Source organism: Lates calcarifer, linkage group LG3 (assembly GCF_001640805.2).
Source record: "Lates calcarifer isolate ASB-BC8 linkage group LG3, TLL_Latcal_v3, whole genome shotgun sequence".
NCBI classification, from domain to species: Eukaryota; Metazoa; Chordata; class Actinopteri; family Centropomidae; genus Lates; species Lates calcarifer.
In genome coordinates, this window is record NC_066835.1 from 12,720,942 (window position 1) to 12,736,907 (window position 15,966).

Below are 15,966 nucleotides of genomic sequence, written 5' to 3' on the forward strand. Positions count from 1 at the left end.
GGCGCTAAAAACTGAGTTGTCTGCTCACTGTGCTTGAAGGAATATAACTGATAGCAAAAGCGCTGAATTGTTTTAATGAAATTGAGTAAATTTATTTACTGTGGATCTGTCTAGTTATAACTGATACCCAATCATGATAAAGCCAATACTGGTACTGATACCAATCCAGCAGATCAGATCGGTGCATACCTAATTGTAGCATCAGTAATGATTTTTTGATGACTGTATGCCATGGGCTGAATGGAAAGTTGGGGTCGGTTTTCATTAAGTACATCTTTTGGTAAATGAATAGCTGCTGTGAAATTTCATGGTTATTAAAAACCAATTATATAGTTTGTATTTTGTTAGAGTTGCTTATGTTGTGATCACTTAGTTTGAGAGATGGCACATTGCATCCTTATACTGCATCTATTTTTTGTCTAAAGTAAAAAAAAAATCCTTCCTGTGAAAAAGGTTATGATTTTATTCAGTTTATTAGAAAAACTAAGTTTTCAAATGTGTATTAATAGAGAGATATACGGTAAAGGTTGAGTATGTTTCTCCAACACCCACTCACAGTCTTCCTCTTTCTGTCTTTCTCTCCCTCTGTATCTCAGTTAGCTAGAGGCTGTTGCCACCCACACACTCCGTCCTGACAGCAATTTACATTCAGAATAGCCCATGTGAACACATCCATGTGTTCTAATATGTCACGTTTACTTAGAGCTCCACATTTTGCAGGTGACTGTTTTAGTGGCAGTGATGTTAAAACGGGAAATATGCTAAATGTTCCTCCGCAGGGTCATTCAGTTGAATTCGATGAAGGTCTGCCTCTGAGAAGTGTCAGAATTCAGCCCCACATAACAAACAGAAGAAACTGAAATATTTCCTCCAACTGAGATTCCCCCTCGTGGGCAGCCGATAGGTCTGATCGGTTCACTCACCCGTGTGTTAGCAGAAACACTGTTCTGCAGCATGTTACTTTTTCATCATCTTTATTGTGCGGTTGTGTGCCAATATCTTCTACAGTTCAAGTAGAAGCCCTTGGAGTTGTTTCCATGGATACCAAACAATTAGCTGGGATTCAGAATAGAACCTGGAGAGTAGCCTATTTACAGGCTTTGGGAGCAAGGAAATCATAGGATGACAGAGTGTCTTGATTCTCTGGAGCAAAGGGAAAAAAACAGCTCCTTTGGGCAATGTGTAATTAATATATATATATATATATATATATATATATCCAAACAGATCAATCACAGACAAAAATAGACGAGCAGAGTGAGTATCAATATGAAACCTGACCACATTTTTAGCTTAGAGACCAACCTATGGATGAATCAGTGACATTTTATGCCACACTTCAAAGGAACAAACGTATGATTTGTGATTTTAATTACACAACCAGTTACAGATATGAATAAAATCAGTATATGAATATGAAATAGAATGTGGCTCTATTGTACAACCAGGGCTTAGAAATCAGCCTTGGCCTGGAGTAGGGCCTTTAGACATGCTTCATTCCCCATTGTACTGCTGTCATCACAAACCCTGATCTGTGTGGAGCTTAACTTTTTTTTTTTTTTTCATTCAGCCTAACATCATGTTCACATTATCTGATTTCTTATTGAGAGGGGGATATTTTATTATGTTTTGCCCTAATCTTTAACTGGTAGTGACTATTTGTCCCACAAATGTAAATTTCAGTTACTGTAATGTTTTTCACATTGATGAAAGGAATATGTCAAGAATATGTCAGTTCAAGTGGTGTCAGTCTCATCTTCTCTTGACACCCCGTCCTTCATCTCACCTAGTAAACTCTGATTGTTCGACCAAATGGCCAAAATGGAGACAATACCAGATCTATTTGAATCAAACAAATTTAACTTGTGTGATGATTCACAGGTGTGAAAGCAGGCTAGGAAATCAGACAATTAGGAAGGAGAGGGGTAAGAAATTCACTCTGTTCTCCAAAATGTCCCATAAAAATATACTGCTTGTAAATTCGGGATGTATTTTCCTTCAATCTACTGTTTATCAAACTCCTCTTACGTTTCTGTTGTTTGTACAGCGAGATAAGGATTTTGGAGTAATGTATGAAGTATTTGCAATCCTCCTGCTCCTGGCCACTGGCCCCATCTCTGTTAGTCAGCACACAGAGGAAGCATCAGCCCTGATACCCTAAAGATAGCTACTCGTACTTTTATAGATCCATCACCATGTTCCAGAGTTTGCACAGGCCTGAAGTCAGACAAAGACCACCAAGGTTCAAGATGACTCATTAGAGTGTGTTTCCTCCTTGGATTATATAGGTGGCTAATATAGTTCTCACATCCGGATTTGCGTCATTTTCCATTGGCCTTAAAAACAAAAACTTTTCAACAGGAAGGGAGATAAATAGCTACTACGCAGACAACATACAAGTGTCTTTCAGACTGTCACAGTGTTGTTCTTTGTGGTTTTTTCGAGGCTGTAGCTGTGTGTCCTTGTTGGTGAGCTTCACTTGCACCTACAGCTTTGCATTGTTGATGTGTTGGTAGCTTGCTTGTGATAAGTGTGTTCTGTCTTAATTTCTGATACTGTTCCCCTTTCTGTGTGACTGAAGCAGCTGCAATGTAATGATTATGAGCAATGCCATAACCTGTCAAAATGCACTGTAATCTCCCCTTTTAACTGAAAATTAAATGTGGGCTATGACCTCATAAAGGGTGCAACATATTGGACTAATGTAACAGTGACAACAAGAAAGATCACATTAACAACACAGCAGAAAAATAATATAAAAATTGAATTTATTATAATTCAACATTGTAATTACGTTATCCGTTAAACTGTCAAACCCTTTATGAAGCAATCATGTAGTATTGTGCTAATGTGTTTTCTTCCCTTTATGATCTGTTTAAAGGGTATTCTGTCTCTTTTTGTTATTACATCATAAAACTTATCACCAGTTGTCAGACACATTTCTGTAATTCTGTTCATGGCCTCATGTTGTTTTAATATCTGATACGAGTTTCAGAGTCTCTGACTCTTAAAGGTGAAACACACTGTTAATTGTCATTCAAACTTATGACTCAATTGTGTGTCTATCTGTGCAACTATTGCATCACAGTTTATCTGTATAGCCCCTTCTCCTGCTATTTTGACTTCTTTCATCACTTGTTAGGCAGCAGCACAGCAACGTGATTAATTTAAATGGCCATAACTTTGCAGACATAAATCTAACTCTCTTTCAATTTTGCACAATTAATACTAAAACCTAATATTTGAACGATCAAAATCATGTATTTGTAATTATATGTAGGAGAATTTGAAACCAGATTTAAATATTATGTACAGTAACCTTTTGTCTATGTAGTTCATATTTATTTATCTCTTATTTTTTCTCTTTGTCTTTTGTGGAACTCCTTCCTCATAGACCAATCTCGCAGGGCAAGTTTTGCCTCTGCAAGACAGTCAAGCATGGAAACTCCTCCCAATGCCACCCCACAGCCCTTCAGACAGCCGGTGAGTATCTCACATGGAAAGAACATACAGATTAGCTTTTTTTGGGCCCACTCTGATATTGTTAAATGACTAATTCTCTCTCAGGAAGGAAAGCCAATTTAATGCTTGAGTGACAGTTTTTAATAAATATTTTCATAGATAAGAATCAAAACTAAAAATTTCGTACATAAAGTTTTTGAGATAATTGTGCTGGTAAATGATGGATATGTTTATTGAATTATGCAGTATTCTGTATGAGTCAGGGAGTTGTTTTTACTCTGCTCTTATGAATTGTAATTTTTTTCTATTTTCCCACTTTGAATCTTCAGAGTTTTCTCAACCGAAGGTTGAAGGGTTCCATCAAGAGGGCCAAAAGTCAGCCCAAACTGGACCGGACCAGCAGCTTCAGACAAATGATTTTGCCTCGGTTTCGTAGTGCTGACCAAGAGAGGTAATTAGTCCTTACTACATAAAGCCTTCTTACAGTTTCAGGTAATACATCATCCAGCCTCTAGTTGCATATTCTAACTGAGTGTCATGGGGGGTGGGGGTGGGTTGGAGCGTGTCCCAGCACGTTTTGGTCAAAAGCCAAACCGAACACTGTGGACAGGTTGCCAGTTTTTCACAGCTCTAACAAATATATTCCCACCTGTGAGTGAGTTAGAGCTCACAATACACCCAAGATACACGTTATGAAAAGGCAAACAATCCTGTGTTTCACTGTGACTTATATTTACTTTGTTTTCTCATGGTTACAAAATGATTATCAAATCAAAGCTACTGAAACTGTCGTGTCATGAACAATAAAGAGAATGTAAAAAAATCAACAAATTTCAGACATAAACACCCATAATTCATAGACATAAAGTTGTCTCAGTGCCTGCTATGTTACAGTTTGTTTTTTCCAGATCACACAATAAGACTGAAATTAAAAAAAAAACCAACTCTTAAACAAACCCACATAAGCCCAGAGAGAATATTAACTCAATGCAGAAAAAGATAGACATAAAGTTTTTTTAATTTTGTTGTGGGCATTTTGCCTGACAGTGTAGAGCCTCACAGCAAACGGGCGGAGAAAAAGAGAGATGAGTATGATATTCAACAAACATTACTGGCTGCAACAGGAACGTGGTGGTTATATGGCACGTGTCTTCATCACTAGGATCCCTTTCAATGAACTTTTTTACAGTCAGGTGATAGTGTTAACCACTAAGTTACAGTTCTGCCCCACAGTCATCACAATGACGAGACACATAGTCAGTGTATGCTCTCACATTGTGAGCAGCTAGCTTTGAGCTTCGGACACTAAACATCTATAAACAATGAAATCAGTTCTTGCTTGGAGGGCTGATGTGCTGCTTTCTGTACCAAGTGTTATTTTAGTGGGTTTGCTGCAGCTACCTTATGCTATGATTGCTTCTGCATGGAAACTTCTCACCTTTGCTGCTGAAGGTTACACGAACATTGCTAATCTCAATATGAAGCTTCAAGGTTGCCTTTAATTATACGACAAACTGAATGCGTGGTGTAATTATGGTATATTTGTAGTTATGGTATTTAGTACAGTTAGGGTAATTGTAGCACCCTAACTATACCATACATGTATGTGTATAAACAACGAACTGGTCTCACCATGCTGATGTCATTATATGTACAACTCATTACAGGACTCAATGCATAATCAACATAAAACGCATTGGCACATCAGTGCATAAAATAATCTAAAAAAATATCTAAAATATCTAAATGATTTTTGCTGTAAATATTTTAGTGAAGAAAAACGAGACTGTATCTAATTTAATAGACTAAAATTAATAGACAAAATTTAGTTTAAATTTAAACAGATCAAGTTTAATTTGACCAACTTTAATAGACCCCACTGATTTGAAGGAGGCAGAAATGCAACAGTACTTCTAAAGCCCTTGGATGTGGAGGACATATTGCTATATAAAAGAAAAATGATGGGCAGTTAAGATAATTTAATTTCTGCATATTACAGAGATAGTAGAAGGAGGTTTATTATATGGACATCAAAGGTACAAGGCTATTGAGAATTAGCTCTGATGAAATGAGTAATGTCTTCGTGCTGATTTATTTCTGGAATGTATTTGTTTTCGATTGAGTTTTCATTGTATTCTGCTTGAATTGTTAATCACACTTTCTGAAAATCCGACTGAAATGTTGTCCTTTTCAACAAATATATGGTTTGTGGTGTTTTCATCAACATACAAAAAATGAGTCTTCATTTTGGTAAGATAGATTGTTGGACATTCTGGGAGGTTAGAGTAACATTATACTTACATTTATCTATGTTATTTCTATCATCTGATTATGCCAGGATGCAGTAGCTTGCAGCTTCACAGGCTCTCATGACAGCTTTCTCTTGTATTGTATTCTGACGTGAGGTCACATCCCAGAGGAATCTCGCTTGCATTGTGATCAAATTTTTATGCAGTCCTCACAGAATCCAGGCCCGGCGCACATATGGGAAATGTAATGACGTAGACAAAGAGAAGCGGAAAGTAGAAATGTAATGCTGACAGTACACTTTCCTCCCGTCACAGGAGATGCATAATAGACGTTTTTAGGACAGGTGTGGATGTCCAATGCTCAGAGATGTGTCGTTTAGCAGATGATGTAAAAAAATCCTTTGTTCTAAAATGCAGGGTGTGAGCCAATGCAGTTTAAATGTTAAAACAAATGATATATTAACCAAAGGGTCTGTGGAGGCAGCACTGAGGGAAGTGTGGGGAAGCTTGTGAGTTGGGGTTAAAGTGACTTTCTTCCTCAGCCAGTGTGTTTTCCCCTCTAACCACAACCATTCACCAGCTCCCACCGCTGCCTCAGACAGCTGCCTTCACAGCCTGCTTTGAGTCCTGCCCACACGCGCTTAATTCACTCAGTAGTGTTAAGTTGACTTTGTTATAAACCCTTGCTGTTCAACTTCACACTCAAGCTTTCCAACGCAGCTGCTCTACCTCTGCTGCCAAGTCAGTTTACCAAAGCATTTTTCATGCACTGCATTCTGCAATAGCACCATCAGCTCTAGATGATTTGCTGTACCTCTGACCAACATTAAATCTGGCCTTAAATTAGTGCTTGGCATTTGCAATTATCAGGTGTTTTCTTCAAAGCTGCTGCTTTTTACCAGTCTCTGCTCTTTTCTTTTTTCCCTTTATTTTCTCTCTTGTGTTCAAAGCTAATGTTAATAATGATGATCCTCCTGCCTTTCAGTGGAGATCAACTCCACATTTTCATTTTTTAAAAACTACTTTCAGGGAATGTTAAAGGAAAAGTTATATGTTTTAGGAATTACACTTGTTCACTTAATCACTGAGGGTTAGATGAGAAGATTGATACCACTCTCATATTGGTTTATTATACATCTAGAGCCAGTTAGCTTAGCTTAGCATAAAGATTGTAAATATTCGGACTACAGGAAGTTAATGTTCCTGTTGAAGAAATAATACAGCACCTAACACACACTGCAAAATTGTGAATCATTGTTTTTACACTTCAGTTTTTGTGTGAATTTACAACATTTTAATTAATTTATTAACTTAAGGTGTGCTGGTATGTAGACTTTGTTACCTTTGGACAGAACCAGGTTAGTTGTTTCCCCCTGTCTTTAATTTTCATGCTAAGCTAAGCTAATAACCTGCTGTCTCTAGCTTCACATTTTAAGTACAGACATGAGATTTGCACTTTTAATCTAACTCTTGCCATAAGAGCAAAGAATCTTTCACAAAATGTTAGACTATCTCTTTAAATCAAATTGACTAGCTAAATATCTTTATTTTCCCCAGAGAGCTAGAACTTTATCTCTGTATCTTATAGCTCTGTCAGCTAGCAGTCTCTTATTTTCCACACCTCAGCCTGAAAAGCTACAGCTGAACCTAAAGAGCAGGCACCCACTCACTGGCTGAGACGATAATGCATAAATACCGAAGTTGTACTGATAATGGATTTGATTTGGTTTGCTTCCTTTTCCCTAAACTCTTCAGAAATATGTTTTCCTTGCTATGCTTTTTTTTCTATTGACCTGCTGACCTCGCCTCGTCTGAGACACAGCCTTGACTCACCTTTCTGCTTCAGCTTCCACGGCCACTTTTCTTTCCCTTGATAGAGCTGCCCTACTCTAAAGGTTACCCGATGATCAGGCCTAACCTCTGTGGCTTTTTATACCTTCACTACAACATTCCTGCAGATTCTAACTGCTAAACTGTTTCTCTCAGTTTACACTTTTGCCCCATTTACACAGTAGGCAATACCAACTGTACATTTACATCTGCATTTTTAAATTCCGGTGTAACTATAGGAAATTAAAGTATTGCATTTCCAGGCAACACCACAATTTGAGACACTGTGGATCATTTCCCAACATACCGTATGAGTCACATGAGCCGAGTCGACAGACCGAACTGTAAACATCAGAACTAAAAATCTGGTAGTCTTAACTTTTCCATAAACTCATTATAAAAGGATCAGATCTCAGAAATCAAACTGAGATTGCAGGAGTGACTCATGAGGATTTCTGAGCTACTGTGACTCATTTTGAATTATATGGAAACACAGTTAAAATCAGATCCTAACTTGGATTGTAAATAAATCTCCTCTTGTCCTTCTCCTCTCACCAGGACTCGCTTGATGCAAAGCTTCAAGGAATCCCACTCCCATGAGTCCCTACTTTCTCCTAGCAGTGCTGCAGAGGCTTTGGACTTAGTTTTGGATGAGGAGGCCATAATCAAACCTGTTCACTCAAGCATTTTAGGGCAAGAGTACTGCTTTGAGGTGCGTTAAGTTCTTTAGCCTCTCTTCCTGGTTGTACCCAACTACTACTGAATTTCTTTTCTACTTTTATCTCACTATATCTTATAGTTTACTGAGCAGTTCAGTTTAATTGGTTGCAATATTTTAAATATGTGAATATAGAAATTCAGTGCCATTATAAAACCACTGCACACCTCTCTTGAAAATTAGATGCTCTAGTGCTATATTAATTATTCAATTTAAGTCTTTTATTAACGAAATATCCTAAAACATTCACCCCAATTTTCAGAGTTGCTGTTTTCTTGTGTTTTACATATCTATAAATTGAAAATCTATGGGTTTTGGACTTGCAGTAATGCAAGACAAAACAAGCAATTTTAAGATGCAAGCTTGGGCTATGGGAAATAATGATGGTCATTTTTCAGCTTTTCAAGACAATGTATAAGCTACAGATTAATTTATTGATTTATTGATTATTGATGAATTTATTGATTTACAGATTAATAGTTAAATTGAAATTGAAAGTAATTGTTAGTTGCAGTCATATAAGGGATATTTCATGATTAAAAATATACAAAAACTGTATGTTTATCTGAAGGTGACCACCAGTTCAGGGACAAAATGTTTTGCCTGCCGCTCAGCTTCAGAAAGAGACAAGTGGATTGAGAATCTGCAACGAGCTGTTAAACCTAACAAGGTAGATACCATAGATTTCTTTGTCTTTAATTTTAAATTCCAGTAATTCCAGAAAACGATCAACAATGCACCGTTTATCCAAAGGTTCCAACACCCGGTGACCTTACATTTTTTCACAAGATTCCAGGTTGTAACATTATGGACAAATGTAAATAAGGACTGTTATAATGCAGTAATAGAACTCCACATTTCGCTTTCAGGACAACAGCAGACGGGTGGACAATGTGCTCAAGTTGTGGATCATTGAAGCTCGAGACCTTCCAGCAAAGAAACGCTACTATTGTGAGCTGTGTCTGGATGACATGCTGTACGCACGCACCACCAGCAAACCCCGGACCGACACCGTCTTCTGGGGCGAGCATTTTGAATTTAACAATTTGCCTACCATTCGTAGCCTTCGCTTACACCTCTACAAGGAAACAGACAAAAAAAGACGCAAGGTAAAGAAAGAGCGTCATTAAAACAAGCATGTCTGATTTAGTAACTAAAATAAAACTAAGAAAATGTGTCGTTTTGTTTTGGTAAACTAGGAAAAAAGCACATACCTTGGCCTTGTCAGCATCCCCATTTCCAGCATCACGGGCCGGCAGTTTGTGGAGCAATGGTACCCGGTGATACAGTCCAGTGTTTTGGCCAAAAGTGGTGGTGTTGGAAGTGCCAAAGTCATCAATGCCTCGCTGCGTGTTAAGTCTCGCTACCAGACAATGAACATCCTCCCTATGGAGCTGTACAAGGAATTCGCTGAGTACATCACCAACAACTACCGAACACTGTGTGCTGTTCTGGAGCCGCTGTTGAGTGTGAAAAGCAAAGAGGAGGTGGCGTTTGCTCTGGTGCACATACTCCAAAGCACAGGGAAGACAAAGGTAAACACAAGAGGTCAAAAGTTATCTGATTGCATGTTATTTTCACACAATTCAGAGTTGTTTGCATTTTTGAGTTTATTTCCTTGCAGTAACTTTATAGAAAAGTGGTCTTTCCTTTGAGTCTGTTCCACTGAACTGCAAATGTTATCCCTTCTCAGGAATTCCTGTCTGACATGGCGATGTGTGAGGTGGATCGATTCATGGACCGTGAGCACTTGATCTTTCGGGAGAACACGCTCGCTACTAAGGCTGTGGAAGAGTACCTCAAACTGATAGGTCACAGATACCTCAAGGATGCTATAGGTAAAACGCCTCATCTCTGTGTTTCTTATATCCTGCTGACTGAACAAAGGGACTATTTGAAGCTCAGAGTAAATCAAATGTTTTGATGAAATGTGTTGAAGTCGACTACATTTAGCAAAGTTGATGACATTATTTCGTGTCAAGATAATGACAGTGAAACATCTACATATGCAATATGTTTGTGACATTTTATTTAAATGTAGAGCTATGTTAACTGTTACATGTAAACTAGTCATTATTCAGTGCACATAGAAAATAAGACATACCAATGTTTTTTTATGTTTTAGCCCATTAAGTATAAATGTGCTTTATAATTATGTTTTGAAGTTTTTAGATTGATTTCATCTTAGCAGCCCCTGTTTAACATTGTCTCCTCACATCTTTATCTCATCTTAGTATCATGTTTCAAAGCCATTACAAACTCATATCTAATAATGATAGTACAGGGGAAGGTGGGTAATAATGTACTTTCTCTTGTCCCTCCATTTTAGCCACTGGAAAAAAAAGAAGCCTGTTCTGGAATAGAAAATTATGTTCTTAGGAAAACCAAGTAACTTTGATCACAGACAGGCTCAATATTATTTTTAGTGTTGGGAATATTTACTTGTAATTATTTAATTATTAACACAGATGGTTGCAAACTTCTTAAATGTCTCCCTCTGAATGTGTATTAGACTACTAGTAGGAAAGTGACTGATATGTGCAAAGTGTTACGCTTTTTCTATGAAACATAGTGACAGTCTGATCTGCAACTTTCAGGTGACTTCATTCGAGCCTTATATGAGTCTGAGGAGAACTGTGAGGTGGACCCCATGCGTGTCCCGCCATCAGTCCTTGCTGACCACCAAGCCAACCTTCGCATGTGCTGCGAGCTGTTACTCTGCAAGATTATCAACTCTCTCTGGTCAGTTTTGGCCTGTTTGTACTCCCTATAACATATACAGGTGTCTGTTCTGTAGGTGTATTTACTGGTGTCAGGTGGGGTCTAAAACTTTCTGTCTGAAGTCCATTTTGTCCATGTCAGTCATATGAATATGGGTCATAGGAATTTCTGAGTCCCACCTTTCTCAGTTCCCACATTTTTGAAATGAGCTTTTTTGAAATTGAGCAAAGGTCTCAACCTGCTTTGTTATAAAGTCACTCACACACACTTTCTCTATTGTCAGCAGAGGGATAAGTCAGCTGAAGGAAAAAAAAATGTAATCTGAAACTGGAAAAAAAAAAAAATAGAATCATGCAGTATATTTTTTATTAGGAAAAGAAATGAATGTGAAATAAAAAAGAAAAGAAAGTTATTTTAAAAGAAATTCCAAAGAAATTCCAAATTTTATCAAAATAATGTTTCAGGTGACAAAAATCTCATACCTTATGTTGTTTTTGTTTTTTGTGGTTTGTTTTTTAGCATTTAGGATAAATCATTTGTAATTTTGTCTTTCAAACTGACAATATATTTGGCTCCCCCATATAACACCAATATAAAAGCTTTGTTTTTGCAAACTGATATTTTAACAGGGATAGAATTAGAACATTATCACTGACTATATGACGATCTTTTTTCCATTATATGATCAGTAAATGCATACACATCATGTTAATCTCTTTGAAAAGGTTTTTATCAGCACTTTTTCCAATCATGAGCAGAGTATGGTCCAGTAATTTTCCATATGTCTTATCTCTTAACCTTGCTGAATTCCTGAGGGTTTTGGATGAGCTGCTGGATTTTATCCCACACTTCTCCTTGACAGTGGGTAATAAAAATCATATTCTTGTTTCAGCATATTTCCTCGGGAGCTGAAGGAAGTTTTTGCCTCATGGAGAGCCAGATGTGCTGAGCGTGGAAGAGAGGATCTCGCTGACAGCCTCATCAGCTCCTCCCTGTTCCTTCGCTTCATGTGCCCAGCCATCATGTCCCCCTCCCTGTTCAACCTAATGCAGGAGTACCCCGCTGAACGCACGTCCCGCACACTCACACTCATAGCCAAGGTGATGCAGAACCTGGCCAGCTTCAGCAAGTGAGTCTCTGTCATCACCTGTCACCCTACACCTACAGCTACAATATCACATCAATCTGATTCAGTTCATTTTTAGAATTGTAGACGCTGGTGCTTGTGCTAGGTGGGATGCATGTCACAGAGTAACATCCTGGAAACAGGAGCTTGCGGTTTTGACTGCGAGGGTATAAACTGTTACTCACCCACAATGAGCTCTAAGCCTTTCAGCTGCAACACATTTGTTCCTACCTTCACTCTGCACTCTTTACTGACATTTTTTAACTTTGAAACAATTTGGCTGAATTGAATAGGCACCTGTAATTAAGACATCAAAAGTTTGGTGGTAATTTAATGGACTCTACATTTCAGGAACATTTGATAAAGTACTTAAATTAACGAACATTAAACATGAACATTAAATAACATTTTCCTCAGTCTTTTATGCCTCTGTGTCAGTGACAGCCAGTGGCTGAAGGCATTATGCTTTTTGGTTTGTCTGTCCATCTGAACATCCATCCCCTTCTCATGAACGTAATATCTCTGTAATGCCTTGAGGAAATTTCTTGAAATTTGGTACAGTGTTCACTTGGACTCAAGGATGAACTGATAAGAATTTGGTGGTCAAAGGTCAAAGGTTTCCACCAACTCTTGACAAAAATAGCTGTTAGGTGCTCCACTATGTTCACCAGCTGGTTGCTAATTTTATCTGTCTGCTGTTTGGTCCTGGATAGTTACTGAATTTTTTGAACTTTTTCACTGAAAACAGCTGGAAACGAGTTGATAGTGGTGAGAGTGAACTTTTAAACCTAAACTCCTGCACGTTTACTGTAAACATTAGATCCATCCACTGATTGGCTGTGTCCTGTCACACAGATTTGGACCCAAGGAGGAATACATGTACTTCATGAATGAGTTCCTGGAGATGGAGTGGGGCTCCATGCAGCAGTTTCTTTATGAGATTTCCAACATGGACACTGGAGGAAACGCCGGGGGCTTTGAGGGCTACATTGACCTCGGCAGAGAGTTGTCGATGCTTCACAGTTTACTGTGGGAAGTCATGGGCCAGCTCAGCAAGGTAAGTAGAATAATGTGATAAATTATTAGAAAATTTAAATGAAACATTTAATTTGATTTCTCCATCACTCTGGAGAGTGTTGCGAGTGGAGCGTTAGAAAATGAGGTTCTGCAGTTTTCTGTCAGACACAATGAATATTATTTGAACTCTGAAAACAGAGGTGGAATTAGCACTTTAATATTTAACTCTGCTGCTTGCTCTGTTAATTTAATGAAATTTTATTGCAGTTGTAACATAATGAAAGTTATAAATACTTAATATGGTCAGCCTTAAATTTCCTCATAGGTTAACAAATGTGCAAAATTATGTGTTTTTATAGCTTTTTTCTCTGTTTCATGTTTCTTAACGATATTTGAATTTCATGAATGATGAAGTGAGTCATATATAGCAGACGCATGGTTGGGTACTGGACCACAGAACATTTGCTTCCAGGCTGCGAGGAAACGCTGAATAATGATTTTAAGGAAGAAGTGATTAAATACTAAAATAAGGATATCTGCTGATGAGGATTACTGATTGGACATCGTGCTCTCTTTTTCTCAAAATTAAAGTACGTGTAACACGTGTTACATGTTAGCCATGCAGTGTTTAAAAAAGACTTTCTGATAAAAATATGTGGAGAATATACTCATCAAATGTATTTTTGATAATGTCAGCAAACCCTGAAATGTGCTTTCAGCACTTCCTTCACATTAAAATGCATTTATAGTGAAGCACATGGGGGAAGTGATGAACTGTTATCAGCAGTACCTTTACAATTTTACTGAGTCGATGGCCCATGACTGAATGAATGTCATTGACTTATAATGACATTAATTGGCAGCTGCTGCTTGATAAGGCGAGTATAGGCTAATACCAATGTGGCAGGTTTTATCAGCAGATTCTTATTTGTTATATAATAAATAAGAATGCACCATTATATATAAATAATAATTTGAGGTTATAGGCGATCACAAGCTATTTGTGCAGTACCTACCTTTAACTTTGCACAGTCTGTCGGTACTGCAATTTTTTACTCATCACTGAACCTGATCCAAAGATGTCAAATGTTTATTTTCACTCTGGTTTCGTTTGAGTTGGACCTTGAATTTGACTTTTATTACAAAACCTTTCCAAAATAAAAAATAGTCAGTAAAAACAAAAAACTCCAGGCGTATGGCAAGTGAGCATTGGAAGCTTGATTTTAAAAAATGTTTCTGTGTTTTAGGATGCTATTCTCAAACTCGGACCCCTTCCACGGCTGCTGAATGACATCAGTGTCGCCTTGAGGAACCCACAGCTCCACATGCCTACAAATCACCAACCAGACCGACCGAAGGACAGACTCTTCTCGCGACCATCTTTCAATCGTCTCATGTCCTCTGACTTCCAAAGCCTTATGATGCGTGACTTAAACAGGTATGTTCCCATGGTGTCCTTTGTGTTATAAGTCTTTGTTGTCTTCAGTTTACACATGAAATTGGATTTGTATGTCCCCAAAGAGTGTGCTCCTCTGATCAGTGCTCTGAGATGGGTAATGCTGATAGTTTTATATCTGAACAGATGATTGATCCCTGCTGTGGCTTCATCAAGACAATGTGAATGGTCATGATTGCAAATGTGCACCTTTCGCACATTAATAGAGGGATTACAGTTTCATATGGGTGTAGTAAACACACATAAGAAAAGACCAAGAATATGCACTGAGCTGCCAATACCTCAAAAATAAGCACTGGTGTATTTCTAAGAGCCCATAATGCCAATGCTAATGCACCTCTTCGGGCTTTTAAAGTATTCCATCAGTCCATAACTACCAGCACCACCTGTTCTCAGGCCATCTTCCCCAAACCTCTTTTCTCTGTGTTTTAATTCACTCCAGCACTCTTCTGTTGTCAGGAGACAGTTGCTTTCATTACAGCCCTAACTGTTTAAACAAGAACTCCTTAAGTAAGAGTAATAATAGAGGTAATATCAGAGGACTCCACAGCAGCTTTTTTGTGTTTACTATTATAAATCAGTAAGAGATCAAAACATCTGGAAATTCAAACCAACACAGCCAATGACACACCTGCCATTCCTCCTAGCTCTAACCCCAGAGGGCATCAGGCTACGAGTGACTTGACAGGGTCAAACAGTCTCGACTGGAATCCAGCACACTAATGATTGCGTGTACTCATTTTATTTAGGGCAGCAACCAGCAATTATTTACATTTTCAGATACAAAATAAAATTTGGTATGAAAGATCTCTAAGCTAGTGGCTGCTGTAATGTCTCTCTCCTGTTGTGTTTCTGCAGTTCAATAGACATCTCTCGCCTGCCATCTCCAACAACTGGAGTATCCGCTGTAGAATCCCTCTCATCGAATCTGAACATGAGGCGTCACGCAGAACGGGACCTTCGCTCGTCGAGGGAGGTTTTCTACGTAACTCGTCCACCGCTGGCTCGATCCAGCCCTGCATACTGCACGAGCAGTTCGGACATTACCGAGCCTGATCCAAAGGTACAGTGTTAAATTTTTCACTTTTAGTGTATTATAATTCTGAAGCTTTTGACACCCTCTCTATAATTAATCATCAGAACCATTTTACAGTTTTTCATTTGATTATGTGGACTCTGGCCCCTGTGTCTGAGTCACACACTTTTGTTTTTGATTGTGCACTGATTTTAGGAACCTGAGACATTATGATCTTCAAATTAATTTCTTATCAAGCAAAAGATCCAGTTAGTTAGTTCTTTAAACAACAACGCAATATAAAAAAACATAAATGAGAGTAAAAAAATAGAAAGATGAAAATAAAAGAAATCTATCTATCTATCTATCTAT

At 38.0% G+C, this 15,966-nt stretch overlaps 1 protein-coding gene across 4 annotated transcripts in view; it reads left to right on the forward strand.

Moving 5' to 3' along the window:
- Nucleotides 1-15,966, forward strand: part of LOC108898171 (ras/Rap GTPase-activating protein SynGAP) — a 39,644-nt gene that overhangs the window by 9,380 nt on the left and 14,298 nt on the right. For 3 of the 4 annotated variants that reach the window (XM_051067091.1, XM_018698063.2, XM_018698066.2), the window contains 12 exons: nucleotides 3,395-3,483; nucleotides 3,792-3,913; nucleotides 8,100-8,253; nucleotides 8,831-8,929; nucleotides 9,108-9,368; nucleotides 9,459-9,794; nucleotides 9,953-10,097; nucleotides 10,857-11,001; nucleotides 11,873-12,109; nucleotides 12,962-13,163; nucleotides 14,371-14,561; nucleotides 15,438-15,642. In XM_051067091.1, coding sequence (XP_050923048.1) covers nucleotides 3,395-3,483; nucleotides 3,792-3,913; nucleotides 8,100-8,253; nucleotides 8,831-8,929; nucleotides 9,108-9,368; nucleotides 9,459-9,794; nucleotides 9,953-10,097; nucleotides 10,857-11,001; nucleotides 11,873-12,109; nucleotides 12,962-13,163; nucleotides 14,371-14,561; nucleotides 15,438-15,642 — 2,186 coding nt within the window. The remainder of the gene's footprint in view (nucleotides 1-3,394; nucleotides 3,484-3,791; nucleotides 3,914-8,099; nucleotides 8,254-8,830; nucleotides 8,930-9,107; nucleotides 9,369-9,458; nucleotides 9,795-9,952; nucleotides 10,098-10,856; nucleotides 11,002-11,872; nucleotides 12,110-12,961; nucleotides 13,164-14,370; nucleotides 14,562-15,437; nucleotides 15,643-15,966) is intronic. The other variant, XM_018698062.2, reaches the window with a different exon arrangement.